Source organism: Peromyscus maniculatus, chromosome 12 (genome assembly GCF_049852395.1).
Source record: "Peromyscus maniculatus bairdii isolate BWxNUB_F1_BW_parent chromosome 12, HU_Pman_BW_mat_3.1, whole genome shotgun sequence".
Classification (NCBI taxonomy): Eukaryota; Metazoa; Chordata; class Mammalia; order Rodentia; family Cricetidae; genus Peromyscus; species Peromyscus maniculatus.
Window position 1 is genome coordinate 22,154,378 of NC_134863.1, and position 25,027 is coordinate 22,179,404.

Consider the following 25,027-nt stretch of genomic DNA (forward strand, 5'->3'; position numbering starts at 1 on the left):
CTCGTCTCTCCAGTAACAGTCTCACCCAACAGGCTGTGGTGAATGAAGGAAGGAAGTGTGAGTTATTTCAATTCAGGCCATAGACACCAAGTAAGACTGCCACATAGTGAAAATAGAGATACAGGGGACACACTTTGGAATAACTGTCTGTTGGGGGGTGGGAGTAGGTTACATTGCTTAAAGAGGAAGAAGACTGATCCCCCCAGGGTGCAGGAATGGGTCCGGGCATGAACTGAAGTGTTGGTAACTTGCTTCCCCCCGGGTCCCAGACAGGTCCCCTGCCTACTATCACCATGGCCTGACATAGGCCGCTGCCCTGTCGCCAGCCCAGACACGTGGGGCCCAGGGCAGGCCTGTGTGGTGGTAATCTAATTGTACTGAAATGTGATTTTGATTGTATGTTAATAAATAAAGTCTCCCGGGGGTCAGAGCTATTAGAGCCATAGACAGAGTGTGGCGGTGGTGGCACACGCCTTTAATCCCATAGATCTCTGTGTGTTCAGGGATACAGCCAGCATTGGAGACATATGCCTTTAAGACCTAGGGGGCTGTACATTCAGACGGTGACGAGGCAGTCACGTGTTTGGGTTTACAACCAATGAGAAGGCAGAACAATAATACTATAAAAAAGACGTACAGACAGGAAGTAGCTCTCTTTCGGGAAGCTGGGACACCGCAGGCGGAAGGGTGAGATTTTAGCTCTGAGCTCTGACCTCTCGGCTTTCTCTTTTACATTGTTTCTGTGTTTCTTATTTAATAAGACGGTTAGTTACATCTACAGGCCTGGGGCAAACCCTCCACTTCAGGAGGGAGGCTGAGAGGAGCGCCTGGTCTTGGAGGGAGGGAGTCCTCTTTCACATACATTCAAGGCCAGCCGGGCCTCTAGAAGGTGGCTGTGTAGTGGCACTGTCCCCTCAGGACAGGGTAGAGATGCTCTGGGATCTGAGCCGCAGGCCCCATCCCAGCATCCTCCTCTGCATAAGCCCCGGGCACACTCCCCAGGAGCAGCTGGGTCTCACAGCATCCTCCTCTGCATAAGCCCCGGGCACACTCCCCAGGAGCGGCTGGGTCTGCTTCATGTGGGCAGCTCCTCCTCGACTCCTAAGCCTCTGTGCTTCCTGACCTGTGACCCACGGAAGGACCATCTGCCTGTAAAGAAGCGGTGCCTGGGAGGCCCATTGGTAGATGGACACAGGAGCCCAAAGTTAGGACAAAATCTTAGTTGGCCCAGCTGTCCGGAGAGTGAAGCGGGTGTGTGTGTGTGTGTGTGTGTGTGTGTGTGTGTGTGTGTGTGTGTGTATTGGGCCCCTGAAGGACAGGTAATTCTTTTGTGATTGCAAACAGTCTTCCGTGGTTTGCCTGTACTCCACCCTGCCTGCCCACAGCAGGGATGAAGGAGTACATCATCCATCCACGTGAGTTCCTGTTGTCTGTGTGATGAACGGGGAGTGGGTGGGGAAGGTCTGCACTGCACGTGTGACCCCGCGGGATGGTGTTAAACACCGCGACTCCACATGTGGCTGGGGACAGAGGTGCTCCTTAGATACCCTTCATTTTTATGCAGGAAGAAACTGAGGCCAGGGTTGAGAGTTATCCGAATATTGCCCAACAAGTTACCTCGTAGGTGTGTGTAGCGTGATTCGAATAACTCAAAGGTGGACCCCTGCAAGCAAGCTGGCCACCTGCAGCACATGTAATCAACTCAACTGCTGCAGTTTATTATTTTTAAAAGAATATTTAATAACTACCAGCCTTTCCTTGCACCTGATACATCTTTCTTCCTGCAAACACTCTTCGCCAGATCTCTAGCCCGTGGGTTTAGAAACAGGGGTGGGGTGACCTTATTTATTCAAGGTGGCCCAGGTAGTGAGGGCAGCTGTAGATTCAGGCAGCCAGGTGGCGTTCTCTCCACTGTACCACCCTGCCCACCTCTAGATCCAGAGTCAGACTTCCCAACTAGCTATTGTTGAAACGGAGGAGGTTTGAGCAAGTACCCACTGACCCCTGGTGCACCCCGGGTTGGGTACCACTGAACCAACCACTCTTCTGTGGCTTGCTGATGCACTGTTGTGGGGGATGCTGACTTTACACACATACAAGAGTGAATCGCATCCATAAGCCTGCAAGCTTTCCAAAGGCTATCGGCCCGTGTGGAGCGTGGGCTTTGTGTATGCACAAAGTCTACCTACTATCATGTGGGAAATGGGAGCAAGGCTAGTGCTGCTATTATTAGATTACTTTTCTGTAGAGAAGGGAGGCAGCCACGGGAGAGGTGAGGACCAGACCCCACTCAGCCTTGGCTGTTCTTTGGGGACGCCAATCATGACCAGCCATGATCTGTGTAACAGGATGACACTTATGGTAGAGGAGAATGGTTTAAAACGTACACCGGACTGGTGAGGTGGTTCAGCGGGTGATGGCACCTGCCGCCAAGCCTACCCACCAGGGTTTCATCTTTGGAATGCACTGGGTAGAAGGTGGGAACTAACTCCCGTAATTCCTCTGACCGCCCCATGCACAGTACAATAGTGTATGTGTATGACTGTGAATATACACACGCACGTTAAATAAATGAGTGTGATTAAAATGTTTAAATGTATAGCATTTATTTTGCATTTTATAAAATAAGCATGAAAAATATGGAAATGAACATTAATAAAGATAAAAGTTTATATATTCAGAAACGCCATCTGGACCTCCATTTTACTTACATGTACAGATATGTACTAGACAATGAAGGTTCTATGCAATAAATGAAGCACAGCCTTTTAGTTATGTATGCACAGCACGAGTCCCAATAGGACCCCATGCAGAGCTGACTCTCCAACCTGTCAGAACCACTTGTGGCAAGCCAAGAAGCCACAGTGGCTTTCGCCCGTCTGGCTGGGTTTCCTATTGTCTATGGCCCTACATCCACCAGAGGCATTTAGGCCACAGCCACTGCTGGCAGGGGAGGGGGACCTCCTGAGGGGGACCTCAAGAGTAAATGGGGGGCTGGTGTAATGGGTAATTGCAGTAGTTTGAGTGTAACCAGTCCCCATCATCTCATAGGGAGTGGCACTATTAGGAGGTGTGGCCTTGTTGGCGGAAGTGTGTCACTGTGGGGGTGGGCTTTGAGGTCTTCTATGCTTTGGATACCCCTAGTGTCTCTGTCAATATCCTGTTGCCTTCTGATCAAGATGTAGGCAGCATCATGTCTGTCTGCACACCACCGTGCTCCCCACCATGATGATAGTGGACTGAACCTCTGAAACTGTAAGCCAGCCCCAGTTAAATGTTTTTCTTTATAAGAGTTGCTATGGTCACGGTGTCTCTGCACAGCAATGGAAACCTAAGACAGTGTGTAAATGTGGAAGGAGGGAACGGACTCCACAAAGCTGTCCTTTGTGCTGCTCCAGTCACACACACACACACACACACACACACACACACACACACAGTGTAAGTGGGTGATGCTGTTATGCTCAGAGTACCTGGCTTACTGTTTTTCTTGCAATAACGGAAGACACTTGTAGCTTTAGAAACACTTTAATGATTGATGAAAAATTCTGCTGTTATTGTGAGTTAAAAAAACTCCCTGGCTTTTAATCCACTTCTTCCCCGCATAGAGATAACTGTTCTGTTAATGTGTTTGAAGTATGGTCTTTGAGGAGTTGAACTAACAAAATACAGAATAGGCTTGTTCTTCAATCTCCCTCTTTCCATTCATACATACTTCATGTATGTACCTGTTTGTACACAAATACATATAGATACACACACATGTGTGATTTAAAAAACAAAAGGACATACATACAACCTTATATTTTGTATTCTTGACTCACTAGCGTTAAGTATTTTCTGGTACATTAAATATTCCTTATAATGATTTTTAATATATCCCATTATATGGTTGCCATATGCATTATTTATCTACTTCCCTTGTCAGCATTTTAGGCTGTTTCCAACACTTTGTACAATAAGGAGCTGCAGCAACCACCACAGCATAGGGCTGTCCATATGTTTTCATATGTAAGTTTTAGAACTGGAATGAACTTGTGAAATTTTCATGATTATCCAGAGCACACATAAATCCTCAAGACGATGCCTGGCACACAGCAGGCATCTAATAACCAGAGGCTATAAATAGGAAATCAAGTAGCCCGGAGAACAGATGAACTGGGCCCCAGCAGAGGGCTCGTGAGGGAGCGTGTGCCGCCTCGCCAGGCACGGATGCAGCTGTGGGGTCTGGGCTAAGCGGGCGGGGGGTTGGGGAGGCTGTTCCCTCCCCAGCAGCAGACGGATCTAGCAATAGCCAGAACGAAACGGCTCTGTACTTAGAACCGAACACGGCACCACCACCACTGCCACTCGGCAGGCCTTCGTGGGTCCTTTTAGGCGCTCTGGTTGATAGTGAGTCCTGTCTTCATTCAGAGCCCCAGGCCTCTGGAGACTCTGGTCAGAGAACAACCAACATGAACCAAGTGTTCTCAAAGACTATTTATTAGCTGTTCTCACTTGTGAAAGAAAATATAATGAGGATCTAACATTTCTTGCTTGAGGACATGAGCTGGACTGTACGGGCATGGCCTGTGGTGGCTTCGCGTGGGCAGCTGAGTTACAGAGCCCATCCCAAGCCCAAGGAGAGAAATGGTGCACTCTTCTGTGAAGGGGTAGGTGCCATAGGTAAGTATGGGTTTGTTTTCCACGCCAGAGACCACAGCGAGACCCCAGGCCACCCCTTTCCAAGTCCACCTAGTTGCATCAGTGAACCGTTAGGCTGCTCTCTGGAGTCATCTCCCTAGTCTGGACAATTCTAGTGCACGCCTCAGCAGAGCCAATCTCTGTTCGTTGATGGTGGATTTGATCCCTTCGTACAGTCAGGTCACCGGGGGCAGGTGGATGATGGACAAGGGAGAATGGGAAAGAAGAGCTGTGAAGGCCACACTAAGGGGATCATTATGCGCCTCCTCGCTGGCCCAAGAGGCCTTACCGAAAGAGATGCTGCTCTTGAAGGCTGCACCAAGCAGCGTGAACATCTGGAGAGGAGGTACAAAGCCTCCTGGGAAAGGATGTGGACTGTGGCATTCCTTCGGAGGCTTACACTCTGGGCTGCTTGTTAAAACCCTGACTCACTCATGCAGTGCTCGCCGGGAACTAGAGGAGCACTGTTCCTTCTCACCAAACAGCAGCCTGTCAATCTCAACACTTATGTGGTTGTTTCCAAGGGGTTTTGATTCCATGTGGACGAGGGATCTTGTCCTTCCGTATCGTCAACCACCTATGGAAGGTATCTGTGTCTGTCCTTCACGATGCCCGGAGGGAGACAGCCTGAGCTCCAGCAGTGCTCAGCGAAGTTTCTTTGGATGGCCACTGGACAGGGCCTGGCCAGCTGGGAGGCCTGCAGCACCTGGACCCCAAAGGGCAGAGTGGGTGAGCCCGTGCCTAGTCCTCCGGGATAGGGGTGTTGCAGTTCCCATGGTAGATCTTGACGTGGCCCTCACAGTGGAAGTATGCCTGGAAGACATCGCTGTAGCCATGGTCCCTCCACCAGGTGCACAGCTGTCGGTTCCAGGTGCAGTCCAGCACGTGGAAGAGCTCGGGGTGCTCCATGCCAATCATGGTGAAGAAGTCCTGGTCCCCAAGGTGGCCCCGGAAGCGGTACTTGTCTGCAAGCTGCTGGACCCACGCGGGCTCCAGCAGATGGCTGTAGAGCGGGGACTGGCGCATAGCCTCCAGGTTCAGCAGCATCACTCCACTGTTGAAGCCAGGGAGGCCCTCCGGGGGAGGGTCCCCAACTCTGGTCCTGGGGTTCTCATGGCGGAACTGCCAGAATGTGTGCCTGTGCAGGGGAGAAAGAAACCATCATTATCCCCGTTTGGGGTGAATGAGCTTGCCAGACTGCTTCCTGGGCCTTCCCCGTGATCTCTTCTCCTTCCATTTCACAGAGACAAAAGTAGAGGCATCCTGAGGTTCAGACTCTGCATCACATCGCCAGCAGGCAGCCCAGCGAGAGCCTGAATCCAGCCCCACCTCCACACACTCTAAGTCTTCTCATCCTCTGTCACCTCAGGGTGACCAGGCTGATGAGGTCATCACTGTCACTACCATCGTGTTAGGATCTGTAGAGATGGCAGGTACTGGGTGACATGCTGAATGGGATTACTCCTCCCTCAGCTAGGCCAGGCCTTGGCTCCAAGTTCACATGGTTCAGAGGACAGCAGTGGGGTAGAACTCCCCACCCTGTCATTATGGCCCTGAAGAGAAGACACAGGGGGAAGAGGTTCTGAACGATGGCTGGTGAAGTCATACGACAGTCAAACTCAGACTGAACCAAACATGCTTTCTGCTTTAGAACAAGCTTCATTCATGACCCTCAGCCTAGCATTTCTGAGGGGCTGAGTAGAGACTGGGATCCAGAGACGATATCTAGGCATACACTCACTCACAAGTAAGTCATGGTGGAGAGCAGCTGTATGGAGCCATGTGGGACTATGGCACTTGGAGGAGATGCTACCTCGATTTTGGTCTTTCCCTAGCAGATTCAGAAAAATGACCCTTCTCAACCTTTTATTCAAATATTTCCATCTGGAGGTGGGAGGAAACATCTAGCAATCTTCCTGTGATTGACATGTTTCGAGCACTGGGCACTCTGCTTCCTAGCCTTTCTAAGATCTTGTGTGCTACAGGGACAGTGGGAATGATGTCCCCAAACCTGTACTCACAGACAAGGCCCAGCAGCAGCGCCTGGGACGGGCAGGGTGAGCCTGGGTCACCAGGGTGGGGAATGCATCACGGCCACACCAGCCAGGAAATGCATCCCACTGTTCACAGGATAGGACGTGCAAGTTGTTGTCAAAAGCAAACCATAGCCGCAGCATTCAAGACCTGCAGCAGGCCCATTCTCTGGTTCAACCCATGACCCCCGTAAGGGGACAGACAAGCCTTCTTTGTGGTCTCACATGTCAGAAAGGCAGCCGACAGTTTGATCTCGGTAAGGGAACAGCATGCCCTTGGGACACCAAGCAGTGGGGCACACAGGCCCATTGTTAGCGTCTGGTCAGGAACGGGCTGTGAGAGGAGTGGGGATCTGGCTCTGACCTGGCGCCTGCCTGCTGATAACAACCTTGGCAAAGATAAGCTTCGGAGGAGCTGAGATGCTGAGGTCCTCAGCCACAGAGCCTGCCATGATGGGACCACCAGCGTGACAACACTCCATCATTTTACCCTACCCCCAAGTGGTTAGTTTCAGGGTCAGGTTACAAGCTAGCTACAATTCTACCAGAGACCTGGGTCAGCACAGTGTTACCAGGCAGAGGAGAGACCCAGCGGGAGGAGATGCTGCACCATCCATGTACCGGGTTCCTCTGCCATTGGTGGGGTCGGGGGCATTTAGCAAGGAGGAAGAGAAGGAGGAAGAGAGCCAGGAAGGAGGGAAGAGAGAGCTGTCTCTGCTCCATCCTGGCCACTGCTTGCCTGCTTGCCTGCCTCCCTCCCTTGCAGGAGACCCGGAAGAGATCAGGGGCTGGCTGGAGGGACAGGGTCCTTGAGCACTTCTACCTCATGTAGGTTTCCCAGATGACAGGGCCTTTGGTGTTGGCAGCGGGGAGCAGGCCAAGGTAAGGCTACTGACCGAGTCACTACACATGACACCCACCATGGACAAGGGCTCGGATGCATTGAAAGGGTTTTGCCCTTCACAAGTTCACAGCTGGGGATGGGGGATACTCTCGCTTGGGGGGGGGTGTCCCCAGATCTTCCCTCTCTGTATCAAGAGTAGCCAAAGGTAGCCTGGCCCCTGCCTTGCTAGGCTTGGGAGAGGAGACAGAACATCTCCAGGTGGCAACTATAACCCAGGTGGCTCCTGAGGAACGCCATGGCCAGGACTGCACCAGGCGGAAGGCAGAGGCATTCTGTAACCAAGAGGCAGGATGGGGATCAGCACATTTTGATGTAGCATGGGCAAAAGGGTCAGGAAACTGGAAATAACAAGTTCCCACTGTGTCTGCTGAAGCAGCAGCCGCCTGCAAAGGAACTGATGCCCCCCTAAGCACAGAATGACCTGTGTGCCTTGTCAAAGTGCTCCCGCTATCCCAGATGAACCCAGAATCCAGAAGACATGGATCGGCTGTCTTCTCCGGCACAGGCTTGGGTTGACGGACAGGGATGTGGCGGGTGGGCGCATACACAGGAGCTGGTGACGCCAGCTCTCCTCAGCTGCCACAAAGGTGGGGTGGGGGGTAGACTGCACGGCCCTCTCACATTCTCCCAGGACACTGTGGTCTTTGGTCAGCTAGGCAGGGTTTCTGATCTCTGTGGTCCCTTTATCTCTGCCTGCCTCAGATTCCACAGGCTAATGTTCCAAACTCATTTCTGAACTTGGCCGACAGACTCAAGGCCAAGGGCCTGGGGACCAGACCTAAGAACTATTCTGAATCAGGTCAGTATACATCCTGCCCTTTCCTCACAGGGGCCTGGGGCTGGCTAGCTATGTCCACGGGTCTCCTGTATGAATGCAGGTATGTAGTTCTGAGTCCTGATCTTCCAGAAGTTTCTTGGATAGACCGTCCATTCTCACACCCATCCACTCTTCCCTGTGTGGTCTTGTTCCACTCCCCATGATCACCCGGGTGCCATAACAGCATGGAGAAGCTTTTCCCTTCTCTTTGGAAATAGTTTTCAACTGGGAAATAAGCCTTGCACAGATGGTCCACTGTAAATAATGAGTCCTTCCAGAAGTCAGTGAGGCCTGTTGGAAAAACACAAATGAAGCCCCTTCAAGCTCTTTCCTCTGGATGGTACATTCCTGGAAGGGGCTGGGTATCCAAAGCCAAGACCTTACATGGGGCATGGCAGGAGAGGAAGCAGCTGAGCAGCACATGGCCGACCCTGTTTAGAGGCCCTTGTTAGAAATGTGGCTTTGGCTATAAACACTAGCTCCGTCTGCACGCCAGGAATTGAGTTGGCAAACTCCATATCCCCACCATGGGAGACAGCATGGGCTAGGCAGAGCCCTCGGCTTCTCAGGCTAAGGGCCCCTGGGCTTGGGTGGGCCAGTCCTCAGGGGTGGAACCAGGCTGGCAGACAGGAGAGGAGGGGACTCCAGCAGAACAGAGCCCCAGCGGACCCTGTAGGAGACACAAAGCAGAGCTCTCCTTGAGGCCCTCCTCTTCTGGTGCTCTTAAGTCCTGGCCCTCTCCTGCCTGCTTTCTGGGAGGAATAGCCTCCACCCAGCCTCTCTGGCCAGCATGTTCTGTAGACTCATGGTACCTCTGTGCCCCTGGCCCAGCCTAGGAGGACAAGAAAAGTTTCCAGGGTCGCTGAGCTATTTGTAATAGGACCAAAGAGAATCTCACAAGGGAGGGAGGGCCTGGAAGGAGGTCTTGGGGAGAAGGCAGCAAGAACTGCTGAGGAAGCAGCAATACACACCTCATTAAATGGATCAGGACCACCACCACCCGCAGACCAGGGAGCAGAGCAGACCACAGCCAGCCTAGGGATTGGTGTGGTTCTGAATTCTGCCTCACTGAGGCCTTCAGCTTGGGAGGGAGGGTCATGCAGGGCACCGGGGTGGTGTTGTTACAAGAGCCAAGCTTTGTAGAGAGCCACATCTGCCACCACCTGCAAAGCGGGCCTTCGCTTTTCCCTCCACGTCCCTGAGCTCTGAGGTCATCAGCTGACTAGGTCCTAAGAGAAAGCAGCAAAGTCAGGCAGCCCATTTAACCAAAACTCAGCCTGCCGTGACTGGAGGGCTAGATGTACAAGATGGTGGTGGAGAGCTGGCCGCCTCTGCACGCGGTGAGGAAGAACCTGCTTCATGCTGCCCTGGCTTCTGATGGTGTCTTCAGCCCGACACTGACCTCCACCTGCAGGGGGTGATTCCCTGTGTGTGGAGACCTCTAGTCCCCATTCTTCTTTCAGCAGTCATCCTCCCCAATGACTCCTTTACCATTACATCTGTGATGTAAGGTGGCATGCAGCAATGCACAATTCCACCCGTAATTCTGTAGAAATGAAGATGGGGAAACCATCATGGCTCATCTTCATCTCACTATTAATGTCACCATCCATAGGCTCAAAACATGGAGGGATGGGGTTCTAGAACTACCAAGTCCTTAACTTTGCTGCTCCTAATGGGCTGAGAAAATGTGTCAGGACGGGCCGGGGAGCCCTGACCTGGAGAGAGACAGGAGGAGGCTGTTGCCAGCGACTGGACAGCGAAGAACGGAAGTCCAGAAATATGAGTGTCGTGAGCCTGTGGGGAGTGGACGGAGCCCCGAGTAGGGAAGTCCCGAGTGCATGTGAACTGTTGACGGACACCACGCTGAAGAGTCCCACGCTTCAGCCCCACAGTGGCAGAGCCGAGCCTGGCTGGAGCTTGAGGGCGGAGGCAGAGCTGTCCTTGGGAGGGAGACCCAGTGCCAAGGGGTGACCATGTGTGCGAAGACTAGCAACTACAGCTTCTTCCTCCTCCGGATGTTTACAGAGTCCCTCTCAAACTAGCCCACCCCTCCACCTGTGCTGTGCCTAATAAACACACTGAGGTTCCAGGTTGCCGGCTGCAGAAGCTGTGGCTCCACCCGAGTGCACGCACCCCCCCCACCCCCACCAGATCCCAGCCTTCCTGTCTGTCTGTCTGTCCTTTCTTATTCCCTTGCTGCCCCTAGTCAGGGTCTGGGGCCCAAGCCTCACAGGAGGAGATAAGCAGCAGCCGGTGTCAGCCGGCAGGGAGATGCCCAAAGCCCCCGTTCTCACTGCGACACACTGGACAACACAGGACACCCGAGCTGAAGGCAGCAGCTTGTCATCGCTTAATGAGCATCTACTGAACCCACGGGAAGTGAACAGGACACCCCAGCCCCAGGTACAGGTATCCAACAGACAGAAAATAACCGCTCCTGGCTTAAAGGAGGGCCCTGCAGTCCTGACTTCTGAGGCCTGGACTCAAAGCCAACTGTGTGGGCCACTGAGCTTCTTAGGTCTTGGCTTGGGGACGGGGTGAGGATAACACTCTCATGGGACCTCCAGTGGGTTCCGGGAGCAGAAGGCAAACACAGACAGTGCTTACCACTGTGCCCAGGAGGAGTGGCCCTGTCCGCCGCTGTACGTGTTCAACCCAGGAGGGCTGACTCCGTAAACGCCCCTCCCTGCCTGCCCAGCTTGCCTAGGGTGTGGCACCTCAGCAACCAGCCCTTGTCCACCCAGCTAGCCATCTGGAGGTTTCTGTTTCAACATGGCTTCCTGTGCCAGAGTCTGGCATGCTAAAGGTGACCTCCAATGCTGTCTGGTTCCCTCAGCTGCATAGACTATGACCAGTCAGTCTCCATGGGCTACAGAAACAGGTGCTGGAATCCTGGAGGATGGGCAGCCTTGATAGCAAGGCTTGATATGCCACGAGACAGCCCTCCACACACCTCAGAGCCCTGAAGAACGGCATCGTCAGTCTGAGGTCCCCCCTCCCAGCCAGGTCCTGCAGCTCTGACCATCCCTCAGGAGGTGTGGAGCCCCTAACAAGCTGGGGCTTCATGTCACGCCACCCGGGAGCAGGTGCTTCAGACTGTGCCTACCTGCCTGGGCATCATCTCAGCCACAGGCCTTTCTCCCACCCTGTCCTGGAGCCGGGAAAACAGCGGGCAGGATTGGGAGACGGCCATCACCCCGTCCCACAAACAACTACAGTGCACAGATGGGCTAGATTCTGGGGGAGCTGCATGGGGAGGACCTGGAAAAGGGGAGGAGCAAGCCAGGTACTACAAGGAGCTAGGCCAGGTGCAGGCTGGGAGGTGCGGGAACGGAAGGAGAGGAGGAACAGAGATAGAGGGAAGCCCAGCGGATGGCCGGACACGTGGGTTAAAGGCGGCACCCCGACTTCTGCAGAGCCCAGACATTTGGTGGATGGAAGAAGTGCCTGGCCCAGGAGAACCCCAGCCACCTGTCCTCTACCTGAACCCCGAGCAGCTGATACTAATGCGGGCCTTGGGCCCCCCTCTCTGCTGCAGACCGTGTAGCTGGATCTGCAGGCCCCACTGTGCCCACACAGGCCTGCGATCCAGGTATCCAGTCCAGGTGTCCCTGGCCGGCCTTCCTCCCACCTCCTCTCCTTATGCGGTCAGTCTTTCTTGAGGTTTTACCTCCCCACGTGAGGCCCTTCACACTCACTCCATTAACATCAGCTCTCATCTTCATACTCAAAAAGAGGGTTATTTTTGCTCACACCTGTAGAGATGTAAGGTCTCGGGGCCTGTTATTCTTTGAATCTGAAATGTCCCTAAAAGTCTCATGTGCTTGAACCCCTGGTCCCCAGCTGCTGGTACTGTCCTGTGAGGCTGTGGAAACTTTAAGGTGTAAGGCCTGGAGAGAGGAAATGGGCCCCTTGCGGTAGGCCTTAGGGGTAGAGCCTGACCAATTTTTGGCCCGGATCTTTGGTTTCTGGTCTGTTGAGATGTGAGCATACCTCATCCTCCTGCTGCCTCAGACAGGGGCCACCCCAGGCAGGAGATGATTCTACACGCCATACATGCCGCCATGTTTTCCCCATCACTACACCGTGAGCCAAAGGCCGGTCCTAGTATGAGCTGCTTCTGTGGAGTATTTTGTCCCAGTGATGATAAAAGTAGTGTACACAGCAGTGACAGCCTTCCAGCTGGCAGAGTCCTGAGGTGGCACACACAGAGTACTGTGTGTCAGGAGATGAGGGGTGCCCGTGTGTGTGTGCGCTAACTGCCCACTCTGCCTGGCATTCAAACACGCTGATCAGAATAGAATCACACCAAGTACCTCAGCACTCACCCCAAGTCTCTACCAAGCTTGCTGCTGCTCTCCCTGGTCCTTCCTCAGCGGCCTCTACCATCCAGAGCCCCACACTGCAGTCTGGCACCTCACTGCTCATCACCACGACTCACCATCTTCCTTTCTGTTCTGCCACTAGGGCACCCACCCTCTGCTCCTTCCTCCCCCTGGCCATCTGAGGCAGGCACGAGGTCCTCCCGAAACCTTGCCTCTAGTGGCACTCGGCTCCGGCCACTGAAACTGGTCCCTCTGTGGTGACGACGACATCAGGATGTCACACTTAGCCTCCAGGGCTCTCTGGAACTACCTGTTCACATTCCCTGGATCAGCAGTCTCTCCTGGCTCCTCTCCAGTCGAAGCCGGCCCCCGGCACCCCTTCAGTGTTGAAAGGTGCAGATGGCAAGAACTTGACAGTGCCCAGGAGGGGACAGTGCCCTCTGGGAGGAGTAAGGGAGACTACGGAGCAGGGCATGTGGAATGGAGCACAGGGAAGGCAGCTGGCACCTTGTCACAGAGGTTACAGGGAGGACAGGCAGGCACACCCAGTGCAAGTCAGACCGAAGAGAGAACACTGGGAAAAGGATGCTGACGGTAACGTTTAGTGAGCACTTTCTATGTACCAGGCCCTGTTTAAGCCTTTAACTGTATTCACGTTAGTATTTAAATGACTAAGTGGGGAGAGAGCCTTTGTCTCCCACTTCTAGTGAGAAAAACTGAAGGAGAGATGGGGGGGGGCAGGCTCAGGAATTTGTCAAGAAGAGGGGAGCACCAGGGCCTTATCTAAGACGGAGAAAGAGGGACTAGCTTTCAAGGACCCCCAACCGCTTGGCCTTGGGTGGGCAGTGGCCCCAGCTTAAAGTCCCAATCCTGTCCTTGCCCTGAATTTACGCAAGGGGAGGGATGCTCATCAGGGTGGAGACTCAGCCAGTGTCACCTCTGGAATTGGCTGGCTCACTGCTTCCAACAGCCCTGCGGCACTGGAGGTCACAGGAGAAAGGGCCAGGGACACATGATGGGGTGTTTTCCAGGACAGTGAGCAGAATGCGGGGGTGTGTGGTAGGAATATGCAGGGCTATGTGTGGAATTTGACCTTGTGTCCCTAGTTAAACTCCACAGCCACACCAGTGCCCTTCACTGAAAGGGGAGTTCATTCAAAAGGCGGAGGTGCAGGGGCTTGTCTCACTCAGAAGCCAGGGCGTGGGAGCAAGGCCTCAGCAAACCAGGAGAAGGAGGGCACCTTCCCTTCCATCGAAGGAGACCCGCCCCGCTCACTGACTGCGCATCTGTGCGTGGGTTATGATCAAGGTATCAGACAGTGGCAGCACACACACACACACGCACACGCACACGCACACACACATACACACAGGACCTCACATGTCAGACACATGTCAGACCCAGAGCCTGCTTTCAGAAGCATGTCACAGAGTAGCCCTTCTCAGACGTCCTGTGTGCACATGGGCTCACCCGGGACCCCGTTAATATGAAGGTTCCCACTCAGAAGCGGCATCTCTGACAAGCCCCCAGGACGGCTGCTGCTGCTGCTGCAGGGTCCAGGGTCTACTCAGAAGAGAAGAAGTTGGTTTCTGTCTGGTTGGGTTTGTTTGTTGAATCTTTTTAAGATTCATTTATTTTTATGTGTGTGCTGTTTTACTTGCATGTATGTCTGCATGCCATGTGTGTGCAGTGGCCACTGAGGCCAGAAGAGGATGTTAGATCCCCTGGAACTGGAGTTACAAATGATTGTGAGGTACCATGCGGGTGCTGGGAATTGAACCCAGGTCCTCTGGAGGAGCAGCCAGCGCTCTTGACCACTGAGCCATCTCTCCAGCCTCCTGGATCCTTTTTTAACTAAAAAATTGTGTGTGTGTGTGTGTGTGTGTGTGTGTGTGTGTGTGTGTGTGTGTGTGTATGTGTCCGTGTGTGTCCACAAACCCATGTGTCTATATATGTGTGTGTGTGTGTGTGTGTGTGTGTTGGGGGGGATGTATAGAGGTCAGAGGTCAGCTCTGTGGAGTTTGTTCTCTCCGTCCACCTCCATGTTGCTCCAGGATGGAAGTCAGGCTGTCAGGTGTGTGTGGTCTACACGTTACCAGCTGTGCCGTGGGACTGGTCCTGGTCAAGTCTGTGTGGTCTACACGTTACCAGCTGTGCCGTGGGACTGGCCCTGGTCAGGTCTGTGTGGTCTACACGTTACCAGCTGTGCCGTGGGACTGGCCCTTTTAAAATTTAAACTGTTTTTCTAGAGATGGAGATTATAAGAGTAGTATCAACATTGCTTTTTTTTTTAATGACCATAAAATAAGTAACGTGGCAACTTGAAATCTTTACAAATTCTATGCTGACACTTGCTGCGCCCTCTTACTCTGCTATGGTCCTGGGTGGGAGCTCCTAGGAAATCGATTCCTAGAAGCAACATGCTCATGGGTATGGAGCAGAGTGAGGGGATACTGCCCCCTTCCATGCCCAGTGCATGAAGAGGTCAGGAATGCAAGGCTGTAGGGCAGCTGGTCTCAGCCTGGACTTCCTTCAAATCATGGTCCTCTGCTTATCACTCTGGAAAAGACACTTCATTCTCCTCGCCGCTGGCTTCTTGACTACACACAAGGGTGTTGAGAGCACGTCATGAGGTAATGCAGGTACAGTGCTCTCCATGTCCGATGAGATCACAGGAGCACAGGCGTATGTCAAGTTCACTGAGCAGGGTGGCTGCCAAGCCCACAGGCCGTCTGCTGCTGTCTGAGCAGGTGTGGGCTCTCATACCCATCACACATTTGGTGACCCTGGCCAAATCACTGCCTGTCCTGGGGTCTCAATTCCCAAACAGTTCAATGGACTCATTAGCTGGAGGACCATGTTCTGAAAGCCTTGGTGACATGCCAAGACTGGGATTTCTGAGCCAGGAAGCTTGTAGCATTTCCAGGGGATGTTGTGGTCACGGAACCCCGCAATCATCTTTCTCTCCTTGGATGTGTCCCCGGGATGCTGGGTTCTGTGGGTTTTGGCTACTTGCTTTAGTTTCAAACCTCATTACCACTGTCAGCAAAGGCCCTGACATGTCCAGTACTGGGGTGTGGGTGGTCTCTATGAGGAGCACGTCACCACCTGCTGTCCAGGGGTAGTGCACGAGGTGGTCACTGAAAGGACACACTTCTGCCGAATCCTTACTTTTCTTTCCTAGTGTCCATAGGTACAGCGCTCAGTGTGTGTGTGTGTGTGTGTGTGTGTGTGTGTGTGTGTGTGTGTGTGTGTGTGTGTTTTCTTAGTTTTCTGCCTCCTTCCTTCCTTCTCTTCCAGGTGGTCTCATGAGAAGGTGTCTGATGTGATGTGCTGGGACAGGAGGAACGAGCAGGGAGGAAGTATTCTCTATCACCTGGAACCTCCTTCCTCATTCATTTTGGCTTAAAAACAAGGGACCTTGTGGTAGTGGAGTCTTCCCTGAAGGTACCCATTCCCAACATCATGGCCTAGTCACAGCCGAGGAACTCAGTCCCCTCCTCCCTAAGATCTCTATAAGGCCTGAACCTGAGCCCCTTTCCTGACCAGTTCCTTGGATGTCAGGATCATCCACGTACTCAAGTCTGTATAAGAAGAATCTCTCTGGCTTTTCCAACTCAAGTGTGTTATGGTCTTCATGGTGTGACACCCATCATTGGGGTCATCTCAGTGGCAGCCCATGTGCCCTCCTGCCATCTACACACGTCCTCCAATCTCAGGACCAGGCTTGGGAGATGGGGGCAGCTGGCGACGCTGGCCTGTAAGGCCCTTCTTCCAGGATGGCCCAAGGCCAACATGCAAGTTCCTTTTCCTGACCTTGGCCAGCCTCACCTTCACCCACGCCCACAGCCTCGGAGACTCTCCTTGTCCATTCCCCTAATGTCGACTCTCTAGGGAGATGTTTTTCTCTTCAAACTGCAGCATGTTCCTGGGCTCCTCATCAGCTGTGTTCTGCCTGACTTCCGGTTTTCCAGAAGAGCCTCCTGCATCCCTGCTGTGTCTGGGGCGCCCCTCGGAGAGGCAGAGAAGAGTCACCTAGCCTCCTCCCAGGTGCCAGTGACTATGGTACAGTGCGTGGGAGAGCAAGGGATGCGGCCTGGTCTCACCCAGAACAGACGACGGCGATGTGAGAGAATGTCAAGTATGGAATTAGAAAACCCAGATCAAAGCTGGCATTACAATTAGATACTAGCTCATGCCACTGCCCAAGGAAGAGAACTCTTCAAAAACACCATGTTCTGCTGAACGTGCCCCTCCTTCTTTTGGAACTCTCTGCTGGGGAGACCTCTCCCCTGGGGCCCAGCTGCCCCTTCTCTTCTTCCCTATGGTAGTTTAGGCTGCAGAACTGATAACCAAGGGGGAAGTACCGTAATCTGCTCACATCCACATCAGCTGGGACTGCGTCTGCATCTAGCCATCCTGTGGTGACACCTATGACCACAAGCCCGAGGCCAGAGCAGCGTCGTGGCTGCTCCCCTCAGGAACTCCACAGAATTTACAGAGCCATCTTGCTGGGGAGGGTGCCCACTAGAAGGGCAGGGTTCTCATCACTAGCTGCTCCTTCTCTGAGGTCTCCACCAGAGGGAAAAGCATGAAGACATCTGTGGACACACCTTGGGAAAGAAGCAGAGAAGAAAGCAAGCCAACATGCCCAGCGCAGCCAGGCCAGGCCCCACGGGGCCCCACACCACGGCGGGCCCTGACTGTCCGCACTGCTGAAATCCACAGCTATGGCCCCGAGCCAGGCAATGTCCTCTACACTCTCCTCCCTGGCCTCTTACTAACCTCCCAGAGATCCCTGGCCCTTGCCCAAGACCAACAGATGCTTACTTCATGCACAGGACTCAGCATGGCCACGCCAGGCCTCCTTGCCTCTCTTGCTCAGACCACGGGCTGACAGGAAGGAGGCCGACTTGGCCCCCATCTTGTACACAGGTGGGCGCCTGTGGGATCTTGGAACATCTCTGTGAGCCTAGCCCTCAGTGCCATGTTCACAGACCTCTACAGAAGGACAGAGGTTTCACTGAGACAGCTCCCCGCTCACCACGACTCTCCTCTCCCTGGGGATCCTGGTGTCCGGATCTGGGGGTTTATGGTCCCCGCAGAGGTCAATTCCTCCTATCTTCAGGCCGTCCTTCCACAGCCCTGCCATCTGTTCTACCCAGGAAACACCGAGCCTGCAGGGTAGGGGCCCTCAGCAACCTGGGAGGCCATTCTGACATAATGTTCCTTCTTCCCCCCACTCCCGGAGGCCTCAGCTCGTTCCTGCGGCACAGCAATGTGTGCTCGGGCCCCTCCCCGGGTCCCCCTCCCTCTCGGGTCCTCTCACATAGGAACCACTCTAATTTCATTGTGCCTATGAAATGTGTGTCTGGGGAATAGGCTAAAATGCAGATGTGATCTGCAGTGCTGACAGAGTGTCACATGACCACACTTCTGCATAGTGAAAGGAGCAGAGAGGGAGGACTCGGAACTGGAGAAAGCGTGCCCTGCCCCAGCTCCGGGAGAACTAAACGTTCTATCTCCGAAGGGTTGTGAGGGCTGTGGGGGGACACAGGGCCTGACACCCAGGGGCACCTACAAGTGCACCCTCACTTCCTTGAGCTTCAGGTTGCTCCCCAGTAGAGGAGGGATTGTGAGGCCTTCGAAGCCTGGGAAAGTCGATGAAGCATCTCATGACTACTTGGTACCCAGCTGGGGATGGAAGATGGTTTCCTTCCTTCCTTCACTGACCAACACTGGGTGGAACACAGTGCTCAGGGGCGTGGTCAGGGTGGGAAAGGCCTGAGGCCTGGCCCTTGGATTCGGAGCATATGTGTGGTCGGGGGTGGGTAAATCAAGTGCCCTTGTTACCAACGTGCTGAAGCATGTACTAGACCACTGCCAACTCTTGGGGAAAAGCAGAGGCTGCGGCACCCGGGTGTGGCAGCCTTCACTGAAGAGACACTGGGTGCCCACTGAGTCTGATTTGTGAGAGGACTGAGCAGATGCCATAACAGGTTGCTCAGTTTTCTGTCAGAGATCAGGCCTCAATTTCAGTTTCCTGAGACTGAGCAAGCAGTTTCTGAGGAAGCCACAAACAAAGGACAATCAATCTTCAACGCCCCTGACAGCAGGGACGAGGGAGATAACACGTACCTGGCCTGAGCCAGCCCCATAGTCAGTGTGTACGAGGCCAGCCAGCCTCCACAGCAGCTCAAGGTGATAACCAAATAAGGACAAAGCCTGGGACTCGCCCAGGCCTGCCAAAAATGGAGAAGCTGTAGCCTTAACCAGCCCCTGACTAGCCCTAGCCAATTAGGATGTTCTAATATGACTGTCACTTGCTTAAGCCAATCATATCTGAGATGACCTCACTGCCCTAGGAACTCCCCTTAGCTGTGCTTAAAAGGAGCCTGCAAGCCAGGTGGTGGTGGCGTGCACCTTTAATCCCAGCACTCAGGAGGCAGAGGCAGGTGGATCTCTGTGAGTTCGAGGCCAGCCTGGTCTACAGAGTGAGATCCAGGAAAGGTGCAAAACTACACAGAGAAACCCTGTCTCGAAAAATCAAAAAAAAAAAAAAAAAAAGAAAGAAAGAAAGAAAAAAAAAAAGGACCTTGCAAGCTTCTCTTGGGGTCATTGCCATTTTGCCTTTGTGTAGGATGGAGGCCCCAGCATGCTGGAACAATAAACACTCCTGCTGACTGCATATGTGGATGGTGGTCTTCTGTGGGACTTCTCCAGTACCCTAACAGTGCACAGCCTGACAGAAACAAGCCATTGGAAGCCAATTACTCAGCTTTGACAGGAAAAGAACACTTGGACAAGCTCCTCCCCTGCACCTTTCCTAGGGTCCAGGAGCTCAAGCAGCTGCAGAGAAGGCCTTGCTTGCTGCCAGAGAAAGGCCAGGGGCCCGAGAGGGTGCAACCCAGTGCGTGACATCTAGCAGTGCTCGCTCTAGGCGCAGCGGACACTTCCCACCTGAGCCTCTCCTACACTAAGCAGAAACACACGCAACCCCTCCAGCTACAGCCCGAAACTCAAGCTCTTCTAACATACCTTCAGGAAGAATGTGCCGACTCGGGGACCACCCAAAGGAGACTGGGTCATCCAGACCATAGTGAGCAGGGCATACATGGGACTAGAGGAAACACTGTTCAGCTCTGAGTGGGGAGGCATTACATGTTTCCTAGAAACCACATTCTGTTCCAGTGCAGACATACTTGCCTGCAATACATACATGCATACAGGTATGTGTGCACCTATGACACACGAGTGTACATGCACATTCACATGTAACAGATAAACACACACTTCCTCTGGAGTCCAACTTCCCCGCAGTCTGAGTCAGCATTTCTCTTCCCAGAGGAAGCCCCGCCTCCAGCTTCCCCTTGGTAACACTTCTCCAGCTATTTACCATCTGCGCTGTTTCTTCTGGCTGAAATTAGCACAAGTTTGGTAAGGCTTGGTTTTCATAGAGGATCCGTTTTCTTTCATGGGTTTAAAAAAAGAGACTCTGACATTGTCGGGCCCCACACAAGTCATCTGAACTCAGATGGAACGGGGTGGGACATATTCTGCTGGAGGTTAGAAAGACTCCTGTCACATGAGAACTTGTTTCCAAACCTCTAAAGAAGAAAGGAGTAAAAACGCCAAGGCTGGGCTCCCCACGCTGACACCATCCTCACACTCGGCGGCGCTTCTGACTCTGACTTTGCCATAGGCCCCAGGAGGAGCTTGGCAGTCACCCAGTCTCCCACCACCTGGGGCACCCATTTCTGTTGCTTTGAAAGGAAACAGGAAATGCCGGTGGGCCCCGCTTGGGGTGGGGGCAGTTTGCTACTGGACCAGCATTCCCTTTGAACTGGAGACAGCAACAGTATCCAGTTTAAGTGCCTCGCTGGTTGATGCTTTACAGAGTGACTTTTATTGATGTGTACAGGTGCTTTGCCTGTGTGCATGCTCTGATCTGTGTGCCTGGTGCCTGTGGAGGCCTGGAGAGGCCACCGGATGCCCTGGAACTGCAGTTAGAGGCTGTTACAAGCCGCCATGTGGGTGCTGGCAATTAAAACCATGTTATCTGGAAGGGCAGCTAGTACTCTTAACCACTGAGCATCTCTCCAGCCCCTCATGCTGGTTTTTATGTAATGCATATGCATGCACACAGGTGGCTGGCACTTACTAAATAATTAGTACCCGCCAGCTACTTCATGAACAATTTATGTGTTATTTCATTGAATCCTTACGAAACTTGGTGACATAGGTCACAAATATGATAATAATTATGACAAAACCTGTACATAAGCACATACTTGAGCCCAGTCTGGGCAAGCTTGGAAGGAGGATATTATCAAACCCATTTTCTAGATGAGGAAGCTGAGGCAGCTAGTAATGGTTAAGACCTCCCCTCTCTTCTCTCAAAGTACGGACAGGGGCTGGCCATCAAAGACAACGACAAACCACAGCCCTCAGCTTCTATTCTGAGGCAGCATGGCTACCTCTGATTGGCTCCTGCACACACCAATCACATATGGGGAAGTCAAGAACAGATAAGAGCCCTGCCCCAAACACTCCAGACAGAATGACCCGCTGGAGGGGCTCACAAATGGCCCTGAGGGGACATCGGTGATGGGCGGGACACATGGGACACATGGGACCAAAGGCCCAGACTCAGGATGGGAGGCGGGGACAGTGGGTCAGGGGCTTCTAAAGGCAGCAGAGGAGACAGATGTATACCTCCGTGTGTGGAACATCTAAACCGGGCTGAGGCAGCAGACAGAAGCAGAGCAGAGCCAGCCAGGGGCCGAGGACGGAGGGCAGCTGGCACAGAGGGTAAGGTTTCTGTCTGGAGTGATACAACTGGCTTGGAAACAGTGTGTGTGTGTGTGTGGGGGGGGGACAACATTTGAGCAGAATTAATGCCGTGTACTTAAAGCTGTTCCAAATAGCAAAATTTTACGTTACATATATTTTAGCATTTAAAAATATGGCAGAGGAAGTTGGGTGTGGTGGTGCGCGCTTTTAATCCAAGCACTTAGGAGATAGAGGCAGGTGGATCTCTGAGTTGGAGGCCAGTCTGGTCTATGTAATGAGTTCTAGGACAGCCAGGGCTGTGTAGAGAGACTCTGTCTCAAAAATCTGGCAGAGGAAAACAAGTCACTGGATGGAGACGTAGAACTGGATCTCTAGACCCCTCCTGTCACACAGTCCCCTGTGACTGACTTCCACCCTCAGCACAGAATCAGGAGGATGGGGAGCTGTTCTCTTATCTGGTGTTCCTAGTACCACACGGGTTCCTACAGGCCCCTCTGTCCTCAGCCTGAGCTCTACAAGCCACTGTGAGGCCTTATGTTCCTTCAGCATGCCTGAGCCTGGTGTGTGGGGACACACTGCCCTCACCTGAAGTCAATCCCCTTTAGCTCTACCACAGTCCACTGCAGGCATTGGATGGTCGTCAGTCTCCACAGACCTGTTTTCCAGAGCCGTGGACACCGACAGGAAACTGGGGCAGCAGCAGCAGCAGCTTGTGTAATTAGTATGGAATGTTCTGCGGAAGGGCAAGAACACGTGGGGTAGAGACAAGTCCTCAAACATGCTGTCTGTGGAAACGGTTGTTTTTTCCTCTTCTTCACCCTCCTCAAGAGACTGAAATAACAAACTGAGAGAAAACCCGTCATTCGGCACAGCTTCACATGCAGGAAGGGGTCCTGCGGCAGGTGTAGGGGCTCGATCTGGGCAACAGCTGGCCACGCTCCCTGTGTCCTTCATCACCCAGGCAGCTCATCACAGAGACGCAGGGGTGTCTCGTCACAGAGACTGTCAGCTGCCGTCCAACACGAGAGCAGCTGGGCTCTGGGCTCGGTCCAGGCGCAGCCCTTCTGCTGAAGTGAAACACACTGCTGGCCCCTTTCCCAAGCCACCCAGCCAAGCCACAGCCAGGTGAGGCGGAACCCAGTGCCATGACTGCATGTGAAATCTTCCTCGGTGGAAAGGTCTTCAGAAAGAGTTGCTTTTAAGTGTAGCTTTGATAAATATGGAGATTTATTTCTTGCTGGGCATAAAAAGGAGGGGTCTTCTGGTCTCAAAGCAAAGGAAAACAGACTCTCAGATACAGAAACGAAGGTCTGGGAGGGTCTCAGACGGTGCCAGTGAAAGAACTGCCCCTCCCCCACTGCTCTCCCACCAGGCCACGCTGCAGGCCAGTGCTCTTGGCAATGAGTGGCCACACTGTCCTTGCCCTAGTCTGTAGAGCTCTGATGGCCACATAGCCAGGGCTGGGTTCTATTTACCCTGGATCTCCTGTCTCCACACCCGGCATGGGGGGTCTTGTCTCCAACAGTGTCTCCTCCTGAGGAATGGAAGTAGTTACGGCGCCATGTTTCAATGGCCGAGCAAACCAGACCGTGGGATCTGGCCAAGAGACAGCTGTTCGCTGTGCTTCTACCCTGGTGTCACAGTGAAGCATGCCCCTCACTTTCTGAAGACCTGATCCCAGCCTCTTAGCCCAAGACATGAGAAGCCTGGTCACCTGGCCATGCCCTGTCCGCCTCCAGCTTCTCTGCTCCCTGAAACTCCTGCTCATGCTCCATCCACACTGAAGTTCCTGATGACTGCATCCGCCATTCTCACCAAGGCCCACCTCCCTCCCTGTCCACACTACTTTTTCCTAACCCACAGTTCAGAGGCCAAGCCCTTTGTGGTGTTTCCAAGGATCCCAAATGCCTCTCTGCCCTATTAAGTTGTCAGATCTCTGGGGACAGAGCTGATGTCTTTTCACACCTGAATCACTGCTGCCTAGCCCAGGGCATAGCACAGAGCAGGGAATCCGTCCACAGATACACTTTCACCAGCAAACAGGGAGGGGTAAACTTGCCTTTCCCAAGCAAGGTCTACAGCCAGGACTTCGGCCAGAGTCCGTGAAGAGTCTCGAACAATCCCAGGAGCACCCTAGCTTTGGTACCACCACACGGTACATGGTGGCGGTGAAGCAAAGTCTGCTGGGCCATGGCCAGAGCCACACAGGCCTGGCCACACACCACCACACTGTTCCTCCTCTGCCCAATCAATTCACACTCCAGAAATAACAATGGGCCCCATGGCTGCCTTCATTAACCTCCCAGATCACATGGGAAAACAAATTGATGAGCACCTCAGGGTACAGTCACAGGAAACCAGCAAAACATCTCCTGCTACAAAACCTGCCCATCCCACAGGTTGTTTTTTTTTTTTTTTCTAGAAATGTATACAATTTCTATGTGCTTTAAGTAAATATTTAAAAACATTAATTAGTCCCAGAGACACTCTTGTATACTATACATTTCAGTGCAATCTGAGTAAAGTATGGTGGTTAGGAATGTATCTCTGATTAGCATGTTTCCTGAATAGAAATGAGAACATCTGGCCCTTTACTAAGATAAATATATGAAATTGGGATACATCAGAATGTATGTCCAGCATGTCTGATTTTCCCCCAACAGCTAGCAAAGAATTGATTTTTAAAAAATTGTATGTGTTTAATGAATACAGTGATATATATATATATATATGTAGATGATTATCATAGTCACACAAATTAATGTTCCTCATCTCACAGTTATTTGTTCATTTTTTATTTTATGCATGTGCATGTGCGTGTGTGAAGAATATCTAAGCTATACTCTTTTAGCAAAAACCCTTAATATGGCATGGCATTATTTTGGTTGTGAGCCTAGCCTTTAATGGCTGAGCCATCTCTCCAGCCCATGGCATGGCATTATTAACTTTGGTCCTCATGGTGTATTTTAGACCTCTAGACTTCCCTATCCTCTCTATCTTCTACTTTTACTTACCCTCTGATGTACACGGCCCACATCTGTCACCTTACCTCCACCATTCACCATCTCTGTGTGTCAAACTCAGCTTTTGCTTTTGAGATTCCACATATAAGTGAGATTGAGCTTTCTCTCTGTGCCTGGATTCTATCACTTAGCATAAGGGCCTTCCATTCACTCATGTTGTGGTAAACAGCAGAATGCCCTCTTTTCTAAAGGTTGAAGATATTCCACTGGACATTTATCACACTTTCTGTAGCTACACATCCATCTCTGGACACTCCAGCTGTTTCCACATCTGGCCACAGGGGACAGGGCTGTGGGATGTTCTGTATGTCAAATGTGTTGCTCTGATTGGTTAATAAATAAAACACTGATTGGCCAGTAGCCAGGCAGGAAGTATAGGCAGGACAAACAGAGAAGAGAATTCTGGAAAGTGGAAGGCTGAGGCAGAGAGACACTGCCAGCTGCCG

The 25,027-nt window shown here is 52.6% G+C and overlaps 1 protein-coding gene across 1 annotated transcript in view; it reads right to left on the reverse strand.

Moving 5' to 3' along the window:
* Positions 1-3,509: 3,509 nt before the first annotated feature.
* Positions 3,510-25,027, reverse strand: part of Xxylt1 (xyloside xylosyltransferase 1) — a 147,190-nt gene continuing 125,672 nt past the window's right edge. Inside the window, exon 4 of the mRNA XM_015993311.3 lies at positions 3,510-5,821. Within this exon, the coding sequence (XP_015848797.2) occupies positions 5,425-5,821 (397 nt within the window). The 3' untranslated portion in view covers positions 3,510-5,424. The remainder of the gene's footprint in view (positions 5,822-25,027) is intronic.